The sequence below is a fragment of the Lepidothrix coronata genome, unplaced genomic scaffold (genome assembly GCF_001604755.1).
Source record: "Lepidothrix coronata isolate B3197 unplaced genomic scaffold, Lepidothrix_coronata-1.0 Scaffold8, whole genome shotgun sequence".
NCBI classification, from domain to species: Eukaryota; Metazoa; Chordata; class Aves; order Passeriformes; family Pipridae; genus Lepidothrix; species Lepidothrix coronata.
This window is the reverse complement of record NW_016690188.1, coordinates 9,464,609-9,478,589: the sequence shown is the minus strand read 5'-3', so window position 1 is coordinate 9,478,589 and position 13,981 is coordinate 9,464,609. Positions and strand designations below refer to the sequence as shown.

At 34.1% G+C, this 13,981-nt stretch overlaps 1 protein-coding gene across 3 annotated transcripts in view; it reads left to right on the top strand.

The window, feature by feature from the left end:
* The window catches only part of PCGF5 (polycomb group ring finger 5), a 65,288-nt gene that overhangs the window by 39,710 nt on the left and 11,597 nt on the right, over positions 1-13,981 (top strand). For 2 of the 3 annotated variants that reach the window (XM_017803997.1, XM_017803999.1), the window contains 7 exons: positions 720-816; positions 5,128-5,183; positions 5,306-5,365; positions 9,126-9,274; positions 10,624-10,722; positions 11,743-11,832; positions 13,718-13,777. In XM_017803997.1, coding sequence (XP_017659486.1) covers positions 720-816; positions 5,128-5,183; positions 5,306-5,365; positions 9,126-9,274; positions 10,624-10,722; positions 11,743-11,832; positions 13,718-13,777 — 611 coding nt within the window. The remainder of the gene's footprint in view (positions 1-719; positions 817-5,127; positions 5,184-5,305; positions 5,366-9,125; positions 9,275-10,623; positions 10,723-11,742; positions 11,833-13,717; positions 13,778-13,981) is intronic. The other variant, XM_017804000.1, reaches the window with a different exon arrangement.

Sequence of the window (13,981 nt, the reverse complement as noted above, 5' to 3'; positions counted from 1 at the left end):
GCTTCCATTTTCTTATTAATAGCATTAAAATCTACAGTTTGCAATTAATCATTTGGAAGCAACAGTAGTGTAGCACCTTGCTTAATTTAATTTCAGTTTATTGGGGTTTAAGTTCACATTGTTCTTGGTTTGGGTTTGTTTATACTTGCCATGATCATGATCCTGAGTTTTCATTATAAGATTCAAGTATTAAATGTTTACTGTAAGTTCTGTCATTGTTTTTGAAAACGCTGTGTCAAAAGGGAAACACTTTGAACCTTTGTACAACTTCTGTGAACTTTTCTTTTGCAAGAAGTATTTACAGCAGTATTTTCAGTTGCAAGCAAAACATTGGAACAAAAATGATGTGCATAAGTCATTTTCAGATCAGCTGAAGTGATGGTTGGCTCTGCTGTGCTCGAGCTCCCCAGCACACATTTTGTCAGAACCTGCTCTTTAAGGGCTACATGGTACGGACTTTGCATTTTATGATGTTGGGAGAATTATAAGTAGTAAAAATATCACATACTTTAAAGCAGTGCTTGTCTAACCTGTGCTGCTGAACTTGGTGTCTCAGTGGAACAGAACTGTGGCTTTGAGGAACAAGAAGTGGAGAAAATGTATTGTAATTATTTACTTTGAGATAATACTCTTTTATTTCTGATGCATGTAGTAGCTATTATTTAGATCTTGTCTAAGTTGATTTTTTCTGTCTTCCTTTTTTTTTCTCTGTCTCTCAGTTTGTAAGACTTGTATTGTTCAACACTTTGAAGACAGCAATGACTGTCCCAGGTGTGGCAACCAAGTGCATGAGACCAATCCACTAGAAATGTTAAGGTAAGATGCTATTTCACAGCATTTGCTAAAATGGAAAAACAAAAAATTAAAAAAAATCCTAGCATCTTTATCCTACAAGGAAATTCATTGTTTTGCTTATTTGTATAAAGCATATATTAACTGTTCTGAGCCATATAGGTTGTCATTTTTCTCAGCTCCCACTAAATTGTAAATTGATTTTTTTCAGATATAATAAAAGGAGGAAAGGTAAGGGAAAGGCACTGAAAGACTGGGTATATTTTACAAGTTAAAATAAACATTTTAATACCTTTATTAAACAAATAAATGAAGCTGATACCTGTTATTCTTTACGTGGAATGAAGTTAAATTCTAGAGTTTCTTTTTTCAAGTTATTTAGGGCATTCCAATCTGCATGGCAAATTTTTTCTTCTTAGAGCTATATAGAAAATGAATCATACAAATAACAATGTTTTTCAGGGCATAGATCTGCCAATCTGAATTGAAATCTGCTGTGAGATTAATGAAAAGACACTAATGAAAAAAAGTTTTGACACTAAAAATACCCTTTTTTGAGAGTTTGTATTTTTATATCACAGTAACACACCTTTTTAAAAACAGTTATTTTTCTTGAAATTTTGGATTCTCTTTTAGTGATGTTATGTTGAAACAAAGGTGATAGACATCCCATAAGTATAAGATGGGTAAATCAAGAAATATCATCATAAGTGGAAGAACTTCATGTTTAACTCCAGTGATGAAGGCACTCCCTGCCCTCTCTCCCAACAATCTCCCCACCCCATCCCACCCCACCCCACGGTATTCTTATTTTGTAATACTGTTGTGACTTTAGGTAGAACTATTCTTACCTCAGTGTTAAAATATACATTTACATCTGGCATTTACTAGGGTTGGTATCACTTCCTGATGTCATTGTGTTGCTACAATGTGTCATATATTGCTTTGATTTATGACTCACATGATGCACAACCATTCCTGTGCTTCAGTTATATACCAAGAGGAGAGGTGACTGAGATTAAATTCAGCAACTCTGAAGGCTGTTAGTGGCCTTAGTCTTTATTATCTGAATGTTTTTGGAAGAGTTGGGCTAAGAGGGTTTGTGTAGTAGAAAATACTTTTCTGATCTCCCGTGAGTGTCTGAGGTGCTGTGTGAGCCATAATAGAAGATGCTGTGGGCTACTAATGAGCTGAAAACAAAAGCATTTTAGAAATATTTTTATTCTGATGGGACCACTTCATAGGAGATGAAAAATGCATTTTCTGAAACATTTTAGTAAACGAATACTGTCCTTTGAGAGGGAAATTATAGATGGGTGAGAAAAGTTAAAGTGCAAGCCAGAAATGTGGAAAGAGCTATTTTCTGTGCAATTATTTCCTGAAATTCCTTTTAGAGTCATTTGGTCTGTTTGCCAACAAACTGCATATAGTTAGTAGTTTCCTGGTTATATTTTATGAAACAGCTTTAAACATTTGCTAAACAAATAATCAGAAGAGCACGTGAACAGCGTAATAGAATGATCTTTTTTTGAAAGTTGCCGGCGTAACTTAATGCATGTCTTATGCTCTGACCATGGAGACCGGCCCCATCATTGCTAAAGAATGCAGTCATTTTCTGAGAAATAGAATTGAACACTAGATAGTAGTTTTAACTTGAGATCTTTCAGATAAACTTTACAAAACTACTTATAAACTCAATTCTGAGTAACTTCATAACTATGTGAGTTTTTTACATGTATCTCTTAGCTGGCAGCAATTAGGATCTTTTGAAACTATGATTAAGCCTGAAATTTAACACTGAGTTGTAAAATGAAAATGTAGGAAGTGTTAAATTCTAGAATTGCCTTTACTGATTTAGCAGAATTCTGCATCATCAGTACTCAATAGGACTGTGTTGACTATACCATGCAGACAGGCTTCTTTTTCTCTTGGTAGCATGCTTCTGTGCATGCAAGTTTTCCTGAATTATAGTCTTAGAAATATTTTGGTTCATGTTTGCCAATAATTATCAAGAGAGTATTGATCTTATAACTCATTCAATATTATAGAAGAGGTGAAAAAAGAAACTCTACAAAGCTGACACAAGTGCTTGGTTCTTCTGTCTGTATGTTGTTGTTTGGAGGTTGGAAGATGTGGGAGTGGAAACAGTTGTGTCTAAAATATCAGTGTTCTTGTTACAGCATTAGCAGAGAGTATATTAAATAACTGAGACCAACTTTGTCAAGTAGTTTCGTTTTGGAATAGGTTTGATGCAAGTCACAAAAATACAAATCTTTATGTTAGAGTGCTCATAGGTGTGGATAATAGCAACACTGTAAGATGCATCTGAAATTGAGAATCTTTTATGATTTATTTTTTTCCCTATAGTTTTTAGTTTTCATGCACTTAAAGATCAGACAGGATTTTTTTTTTCTGCCCTTTTTAAAAATATTGATTAGTATTTACTCTCTGTAAGGAGAAAACAGCTTTTTTGTTTCATTTTTTGGAAGAAAATGAAGTCATTAACTGGAGTGGGAAGCTGATTCTTGCTGCTAGCATTGTAAATCTGCAAAGTATGCTGGGTTTTTTTGCTATTTTAGCATTACCAGTGACTTTTGTTTTGGACTGTTGAAGACAAATTAGAAAGTGCTAAGTGGGAACTTTCAAAAAGAAATGTAGAAAACCCAGCATGTATTATATCATACTGAGGAACAGTCGGATTTTTAATTAAGGTAGCAATGTTCTCTTTTGAAGTTGTCATTTAGTTTCTCTTAATCAGTACGTTATGAAGATTGGAGCTTTCTTAGTATGTGAAATGAATTCCATTTCTAAGACAGGTTCCCAAGTTCCCAGTGCTCTTCTGTGGGAGCTTCATAGAAAGCAGTGCCATCTAGTTATATTAGGTACTGACAGAGGAGGCTACAAAATACACCATTTGGAAAGGTAGATCTGTTTTGCCCTCTGTCAGAAGTTAAGCACTCAAGACATCCCATGATTTTTGTTTCCTTCTTATCCATGAGAAAGTGGTGTGCTCAAAGTAGCTCTCTGTGCTACTTTGTTTTAGTGGAGGTATGTTTCACCTGATGATTTTTCCTTTTTTTTTTCCCTGTAAGAAGAAGCAATTAAAAAACGGATTATGGTTGTAGCTTAAACATGAATATTCTTATGGTATGATTATATCCATTGACGGATACCACAGGGAACTAGTCTCAGAACGTGACTTTTGGGTAATAGGTCTAATTGTAAACTTTGAATTACAAATTCTGTAAATTACTTTGAAGTACAAATTCTGTAAAGAAGAAAACCTTCAATACTCATATATGTATTATCAGAAGATAGTTGTTATCCATTAAAATGGATTGTAGGCATTGCTAAATTTCAAGGTACTTAATTTCTCTGGCCATATTACTTTGTATTTTGTTTTGTCCTGGGTTTTTGTTTAGGCTGTGGGCAGTGGTAGTTTCTGTTCACAAGAAATGAGACAGAGAGCAAAGAAGAGAAAGAAAAAGGAAACAGAATGAAATACAGAGGAAGCTGAAGAATAAGAGAGACAGGGAGAGGAAGCAGAACTAGAAAGCAGATGATAAATTAAAGGGATAGGAGAGTAGGTTAAATTCGGAGAAAAGGCAAGAAAAGTATTTTAGCTTGAGCAGCAAAGGTAACTTCACTGTGTCCAGTGGAAGGGACTGTAATAACTAGTTTTGGCACTGATATCTGGGTATCAAAGGACATGCCTGTGCTGTGTTCTGTCTTCTGATATACAAACTCATGGCAGATTTCAATAGTTCAAATTAATTACGGGTACTGAGAACTGTCAAGTCAGAGCAGCGAGGATGCTCTGTGGTCTTCTTTATCCTGCCGAGATCGGTTTGTCTGTCGTGTAGTGAGCAGGGAATAGCTTGTTCAGATTTTCGTTACAGGCTTATTACCAAAGCACTTGAACACTTAATATGATAATGTAGTTTATAATTTTCATGCTTACTATTCATGAGCTGGACCTTAAAATTGGATACTACTTTTCCAGTCTGTCCCTTTTAGTAACATGAATGTTTGCATGTAATACAAATTCAAACAATAAAAATTTTAGGGTAAAGTATTTTTTCCTCATTTGTTTCATTGTTGTTCTTATACATTGAAAAATAAATTCCTTAAAATAAATCCCTTTAAGAGGTGATTAAGATAAACCTTGATGCATGTTGCCTCTCAAGCTAAAGTCAGTTGGCTTTGACAGGATTTATTATTTACCAGAAAAATGCAACTCTTTTTATTATTCAAAAGTTTTTGTTATTTAAACACTAAAAATACTTAAAATGCTAGTTTCCGTTTAATGTGAAATGTATTTTTTCCCTCTGAAAGGCTGGATAACACCTTAGAGGAAATTATATTTAAGTTGGTGCCTGGACTTCGAGAACGTAAGTTTCTCACTTGGTTTTGGGTACCTGCTTGGGTTGATGGAGGGAATATGGCTATTTCTGATTACATACCTGTATTATTGATTAAAAAATTCACATTACTGTTCTTTGGTATTAACTAGAGGAACTGCAGCGAGAGATCGAATTTTGGAAGAAAAACAAACCTCAAGAAAATGGACAAGGTGATGATTTCTTCTCTTTCTCATCTCTGTGTTAAGTTACATTGTTCATTAAGACCTGTTTGTTCACTTACACAAGTACCTTGTTTTTACTGAATTCATGGTACTACAGAAGCTTGTAGCAAATCTGTGTAAGTGTAGTGTGGGCCCTCATGTACTGCTGCTTATCTATTAACCAGTTGTTTTACAAACACTGACTGTTTTACCATTATTTTTGTTTGCATTTCCCTATGCTCTCACTTGAAACACTCATAATTTCCCAGTTAAATTCTTAATTTTCTTAATACGGCAAGATACAGATTTTTTTTTTTACAGAGTTTTTACAGATTACTTTCTGTTACTGAATGTGACCATCTGTTAAGTAGGAGGTTGTCAAGAATTACTTACGACAAGTAGTGAAACAGCTTTCCACACATGCTAAACAATTGTTTTATATAGATTCCACAATATTGTTGTTGTTTTGTTTTTTTTTTGTAATTGACCCATGAAGTTTGAAAGCTCAGTATTGAGGTACTAAGTGAGGACTACATCCAACTGTTTTAATGCCCCTTTAACTTGACAAGTTTTTGATATCACAGCCTATTTGATTTGATTTTGAAGAATTTTTGAAAGGCTCTGCTAAGTTAAAGAAATAGCTCTTTTCAGTAAAGGATAACTGTCAAGTAAACATCTTGTAATACTCTTCTGCACTCACTTGTTTATATCTTCCTTTCAACTTCATAACATATAATTTTCTTTCTCACTAGTTTTGATGATTTGCATTTGGCATCCATTGTAAGGGACAAGGTTATTTTCTCTGTTATATAATTAAATAAAGAACTGAAGAACAGTTTAGATGAAATTAGATTTGTTTACTACATCATACTATGTAGTGTATATCTGTTCAGTTTTAAAAATACTTAGAAAATATTTATATGAATTATAGACATTTCTGACTGTTTAGGAAATTATTTTATGCTATATACATAAAGAGAAAGAATTAGCACATCATTTACAAATTTGTAGAATGTAACTTACTTTTAACCTACTTATTCTTCTGGTTCTTACCTTACTCCCATAATTTAATGGTAAACCTAATGGAGACGAGTTACTCAGTGTAGTGAGAGCTTGGATTGTTTTGTGAAGGACACTTAGGCTCTAACTCAAAATATACTTTTGAGTAGCTACATATGTATCCAGCTCCATTAGTGACTGTATTCTTGGGCTATAGAAATTTGTCTCTACAAACCATTTAAAAGTCATGACAACTCATTAAGACAAATTATGAGCATTTAAGTTATTTTCTGCCATAAACAAGCATTTAGAATCTTGCCCGAGAATGAATTATTTGCTGAGAATAGTTTCAGTAAGAAGAGACTGTTTCAGTTGTCAATGCTGTGCCCTGCAATCACGTTGTCAGTCTAGTTTAAGAGTCTGTCAGTTATGTCCTGTACCAGTACCACAGGTCACAGCACAGTTCCCAACCTTAACACCTAAGATGTGTAAAAAAATACCAGGACTTAGTTTTCACACCTCAGAAGGGGGGAAAAAATCAAACAACAAAGCATATCTCAGGCATTGGTGGTGTCAATAGAAGAGTAGTTACCAGAAAAAATTGAAAGATGATGAAACATACGGTGGTACAGAGAAAAAAATATTCATTAGTCCTCTCCAGCCTGAACTGGGGAAGGAAGAGGGCAAACAGCTTTACAGTAACTCACTCTCTAGCGATTAGTTTTATGGTCAGTATCTGAGAAAAGCACAGAAAGTAGACAATATCCAAGGTTTGAAAGAAAGATGAGAAGAAAAAAGAGACACCAGTTTACTCCTTAGAGAAAGAGGGGAGGAGGTGAACGAAGTTTTGGTTTGGTTTTCCTTTCCTGCTCTTGGCTTGATGCTTTTTGACTTGGAGAACAATGAGTCCATTCTAGTGAGATTAAATTTATTTATTTTTTTAACTTCTATCATATTGAATAACATGCCAGTAATGGACCATCACATTGATTTCTGGAGGTTGCCTGTACAAACATCATTAATTCTAATATCTACAAGGATTTTTCAGAAAATATTCTGGTGCCATTTACAGGGGGGAACATTTGAATTTCCTATCAGGATACCTTGGAAGATGTGACCTTTTTGCATGTGCACCTCTTTCTGGAATTATTTTATGATGGGAAATTTGCTGTTTTCCCTAGTTCTGTAGTTGGTTTGTTTTTCAAGGCTTTTCAAGCTGCGTAACTAAACTTTCCTCCATTATTCAGCATTGGTAACTGTTGAAAGTTTTGGATGTACTTGCTGAAGGATCTGTGAATCATAGGCAGACTCCTCAGATAAGTGATTGTGATGAGTAGACTGCACCTGCTGGATTAAGAATTTGCTTCCTGGACTTTCACAAACAAAGAGAAAAAAGTCTGTAGGTTGATACTGAAAATTCTGTTCATAGGAAGATGATAATAACAAAATGTATATATGATACACAATCAACTGAATGTGTCAATAGCTAATAGGGGACTTAGGGACAAATATAATTACAAAATACTTAAAAATTGTAAGAAAGAAAAGTAATGAATGTAGCTTAAAACTCACCTTGAATATTTAAACTGAGCAAAGGGAACTAATTACTGTGTCAAGAAACTTAGTCATGGCTTGGTATTTATTAAAGCTTTATGTTCTGTTTTCTCACCTGAACTCTTCTAAATTACTTAAGAAGTATGGTAAGTGTAGCAAAGCAGCAGAATTCAATCTGAAAGTTTTTCAAAAAGATGCATAGGCAGCTTATTCAACTTACTTGTGATAATGTTTTATTCCAACAGAGAACAGCCTTTTTTAAATCTAAATAAATAAGTTAGGGATATGGAAAAAACAAATGTATACAATAGGATTATTGTATACTGTATTACAAATCTGTAAAAGTTACCCCATTTTATGGTTATTATTTACATACACTGCAGCCTTATCTAGATGTACTTGCTGGTCTCAGCATTCAAGTGTTCAACTTTGCTAAACCTTTGAAAATTGTAGAAGATGGTACCTTTTCCAAAGGGGTAGAATTTTAAACCAGGGGTCCATAGAACATGTTAACAGCATCAGTGAAAAGAGATAACACATTAAGTGTGATTTTGTAGGATATATGTGCTCTGCTAAAAAATACTGGGACCTTTCGTTTTTTCTTATTTTTTATTTTTAAAGTGGAATAAGTAAGTATATGGCTATTTAGTTGTAAAATCCATCTTACAATGATATTACTTAGATAGCATCAAAAGTGGATGAAAGTTAAGCTTTATCTTCCCTTACTTTACTTCATGATAATGTTTCAGGAACTTTTCTCCACTGGATTATTGTGGCAGACAGTTTATGAATTGATTACCCATGTGTACTTTGATATACAAGTGTTTGGATTCGTTATTCCACTGTTTATTTACAAACATCGTTTTTTGTCACTGAACTGCCACAACATAGGGTAGGATTGCGTATTTGAGTGTTCCTGATGGAACCCTGCAGTTGCAGGGTTTTTAATTACTGGACACATCAGAAGTAGACAGCCATTATAGTCCATCAGACTAGTTATTTTCTGTTCCATAGAAATCCATTGTTTGCATATTGCATTAAAATTTCAATGGTAAAAATTTGTTTTCAGAGATCTTTTAATTGGTCAATTTAAGAATGCACTGCATTAAAATTGTATAAAGTTAATTTGAAGAAAAAATATGCTCGTGAATATGTATTTCCTTAAATATGTGACTTTTAATTATTTTACACTTAATTTGATCTTCATATTTTACAGATGAAAGTCCAAAAGCTGATAAACCCAAAGTAGATGAGGAGTGTGATGAAAATGAAGAAGATAAAGACTATCACAGGAGTGACCCACAGATTGCTATCTGCCTTGACTGTTTGCGCAACAATGGGCAGTCAGGAGATAATGTAGTCAAAGTGAGTAGTAAACAATCTGTGCTGTTGTTATTGATGGCAGAATAGCATCTTATAGGAACCAAATAATTTTATAGCCATTAACAATAAACCTTACTGTGGTGACTTCCACACTTATTTAGTCATTCTGTATGAGGCATTTCAATGCATCTTGGAATTTTTTAAAAAACAGAGTTCCATACAGAAATTCATCTGTGACTGTGGAGGTTTTTTTGTGTATGGATTATAGTTTTGTAGTCTACAACCTTGATGGTATATAACTGCATTACACAACAGATTACAGCATACCACAGAGGTATGTAAAGCTAGCTGTAGGTGAGCTGCCTCATACTTTCAGGATTACTGTCTTAACATGCCAGCATGAACTTGCTTTTCAGATATGTTGTGCACTGAATGACTGGGATCCAGATCTTCCGAGCTGTAAACCTGATTCTGACACAGATGTGTTGTCTGTGGCCTTGGGCAGGTCACCTCCATCTGCAAACTGTGTAGAGTAATACCTGCCAACTGCTGTTGTAAGAATTAGGGATATTTAGTTGCTGTTCCTGAAGAGTTTTACTTTATGATATTGAGTCTGAAAGAAAGTCTTTAAAAATCCCCTTAGATTTTAATAATATTTTATTAAAATACAAATACAAGAATTTTTAAAAAATATAAAGAATTTTTCTAATAAAATTACTTATATTTTCTGTGTGATATGTTACATGTATAATTTTGGAAGTTCGTAACACAGTAAGAAAATTTTGATTCATCAGGAAAACATACCTATATGTTATCACTCTGTTTATGCTATATACAGTGAGAAATCTGTGTCTCCATCACCATGTGAGAGTCTCAGGTTTCCAGTCTTCCTGTTGAATCAAAACCATTAGGCTCTGGATCACAGAATCTATGGTAATAGATCATGTCTCAGATTCGTAGCTTCTCTGTATTTTACCTAGATTATTTCAGAATGTCTTTACTTCCTTTTTCTCTCAAGGACTGAAAAAATTCAAAGAAATGCAACATTTGTTTAAACCCGAGTGTTACTAATGCAAACACGTAGATTATTTAAGTTCTTCTGGGGCTTTTTGTGGTTTTATGGTAGTTGGGCTTTGGTTTTTATCTTTCCTCCCTTTGGTATCTTTTAGACATTTTTTTAGAACCAAAGATGGGTCAAATGAACTTGTTTGTTATCTTTTAAATTTTGCCAAAAAATGGAACCTATGGTACCATTATAGATTAGAAGAGGGTGCACTAAAATTGATTACTGGTTGAAAAAATTATCAGTTACAGCTGTTCTTGCACTAATGATTGCTCTTGTTTTCCAGAATTTCTAACATGGTTTTCCTGATTTTTTGCTGTTGCTTTAGGGTTTAATGAAGAAATTTATCCGCTGTTCTACTCGAGTGACTGTGGGAACTATCAAAAAGTTTCTCAGCTTAAAATTAAAACTTCCAAGTTCTTATGAGGTACATTTGAAAGAAAAATGCTTTTATTTTTATTTCCCTGCAGCATAATACATTCCTTCGAAATTTAATCATATTTGAACCTGCTTCCCCTCTTTCCAAGGATACAGGAATTTAGACTGAAGGACAGACTGTTTCTTCAACCAGTTCTCTTACTGGAGCCAATGACTCCATGAACTGCAGCCTCCCAGCTTTGGTCAGGGATGGGGCTGAGTTAGGTTAGGTGCATATGTGTATTGCTACGCCCAGGAGTTTGTCACAGTGTCAGGACATGCTGACCAGCCTTTTTGTGTCATTTGGCTTTGTTATTTTATCTGTCTGGCACCTTAAAGGCTTGTGTTACAAAGAATCTGTTTGCCTCAAAATGCTTTTTTTCATCTAAAAACCAGAAAAACATTATAGCTCTAGTAATCAAAATATTGTCAAACATTTTCAGTGGTGCGTAGCCGTAAGGTGCTATAATACAGTTTAAACTAAACATTTTTCATAACAAGATGATTATTTTTCTCTGTCTTTTGCTTTCAGTTAATGAATGTTTGTATACTTGGAAGTGCTTTTTATTTTTAATTTATAGTTATTTTTAAACTAATTTTTTTTAACTATATTTTTTATATGACAATTACATACTTCTGGTTTGTATCTTTGAGTTTGAAAGAGCATTGGCATAGTAAGGTGGTCTTCAAAATACAGCAAAAATCTTTTTCTTCAAACAGATACTGTGTAGTATTGCTAAATATAGGGAATGTTTGTCTACTAGTGATTTCCTACCTCGTTGGCAGACTTCCTTCTGTTCACACTTCAGATGAAAACACGAAAGTGAAAAAAATAAAGTTGAATGGTAGTGTACAAAATAGCATATTGTCAGCATGTTGTATTCATCCAGGTTTGATATATACGTGTCTGATGGAATTGTTGTATAATGATAGAAATTGAGGGATTAACTCTGAGATGCACTTAGGAGTTCATTTAGATATTAAAATTTTGCATCCCTTTGTCTTACTGTTTGTTCTCTTACATTTTAAGCTGGATGTACTATGCAACGGAGAAATTATGGGGAAGGATCATACTATGGAATTCATCTATATGACAAGATGGAGGCTAAGAGGCGAAAACGTAAATACTGTTACATTATAAATAAATGATGTTTTGGTATATTTATTATAGATGGTATACATGCTTTCAGCGCTTGGTCCAAGAATATATTCTATGACCCTTCAAAAAACCCTTACTTAAAAATGCCTTTCACATGTTTTCTGGATTTCTTATGTAAAACTCTGTGAGGGAAACCCTGCAGCACATGTATTGTGTAGATTCTGAAACTTCAGAATAGCAGATATACAATGTTCATATGCAGGTTCTGCTCTAAGTTTTAAGTCAAGTGTCTGAAAACCCAAGTGCTTGTTTTTTTCCTGCAAATGTGCTTTTGGTGACCTTTTGAGTTACAATAGTTGGCGAATCTGCATCCAGCAGATCCAGTAAGAACCTGCTTTATTCAGTCAGTAGACTGAAAGTGACTCTGGAAAATTATTGGTGAGATCTAATTGTTTTATTACTGTTTCTGTTAATACTACACACATTTTTTTTAGATGTGCTATTTAACACTGACATCCAGATAACAGCCAAATGAGTTTTCCTTGCCGCGTGTGTATATTTTTGAATTGCAATATTTAACCTTTTTACAGACTTTTTTTCAGGTCTGATCCTCAGTTTGGTTTAGTAGCCCTTATATTGCCTTGTGTATTTAATTTTTTTGGTTAGAAGTCATATCGCCTTTGTTTCCCTTTCTTTTATGTGCGACTGTGGATTGTTCTTCAGTCTTTTTTGCTTTGTAGTATATACAGGGTTGTTGTCTGTCATTACTAGTGGAGGCTAAATTGGAGTGCAGCTAAGATTAAGCATTTAACATATCTTAATGTAATGGTCTGTAGAAGATTCCAAACTTGCTGTATTCTTTTTTTTTGTTTTAAGCACCCTAGTGCTCAGAATAAAAAGCACTGGGGCACGGACAGAGAAGACAGAGAATTAAACACACTGTGGAGTTAACAATTCACAAGTTTCTCAAAGTTTTACCTTAATCTGAAGCGGTGGGGGGGAGGATAGATTTTGGTAGGAATTAGAGAAGTTAGTGTATATAAGCAAGTATTCATGAAATTTGAAAGTAATAGTCCACTGAAATTTGATCATTACTGAAACCACAATATTGCATGAATAAGGGAGCTTTAAGTAGTATTTTTTCCAATACTGTCTTGAAACCAGTGGGTGTTTTTTTGGCTTGCCATTTTGTATTTTTGTTAGCATTGGCAGTACTATTAGAAAGTGTTGAGACAAAAACTAATGATAATGGAATTTTTTCATGACATTTCATCCTGCAGCACCTGCCTACAAATGGACTTTTGGCAGATGTATTGTATTGGAAGCAACAATAGCTATCATTTTGACAAAAAAGACATTTGTACTGGTGAAATTTTTTCAAAAATCTCAGAACTATAGCTTTTAACATTAAGTGAATGTGAGAGTTGACAACTCTCGATTAAGTTTGTAAGTTGCGTTTACATACGCACAGTATGTGTTCATCTTTTATGTAGTTTTAAATCGCTCCCCTGAAGTCAGAGATGACTAAAACCTGTAAAAATTAAACTGTGCTGGTAATAAATCCAGTAATATATAGGCTTCTATGATTTTTTTTTCCTTAATGAAGTTGCAATGGTAATTAATTAACAACATCTTCTTCTGAATGAAGATCAAATAAGTCTGTTATATACATCTCTGGTACTATTGACCATGAGCTTTTACTGGCATACCTATGGACCTTACATGAGGTAGACAAGTAAAGGGAAAATGTCCATTTATTCATTAGAGAAGTCTTTCCTGGTTTTAAATAAGTTAATTATGAGCTTTAAATTTGAAAATTAAAAAAAAAATGAATTCACTAAATGGTAAATGTGTATGTCCAGCTGTGAATGCCTCTTATCTGATCAGAAAATCATCTCCTTCGCAGTTTCGGTGTCAGAACTGCTCATCTTCGCAAGTCTGCTCACAGGATGGCACTTTTTATCAGGTAAGAGGCACTCACGACTGTACATATTACAGTCATTAAGGTCCTGTCAGCACTTCAATTGTAATTCAATTTGTGGAGTTTTTATAATTCCTCACTAAGAAGTGCTAAAACTCTGTGAGCGAGGCCTGAGCATTTTCATTCCCTCAGTGCAAGCTTTATTGAATGAATAAACACAGTCCATTCAAAAGGTTTAGGAGTTTCTTT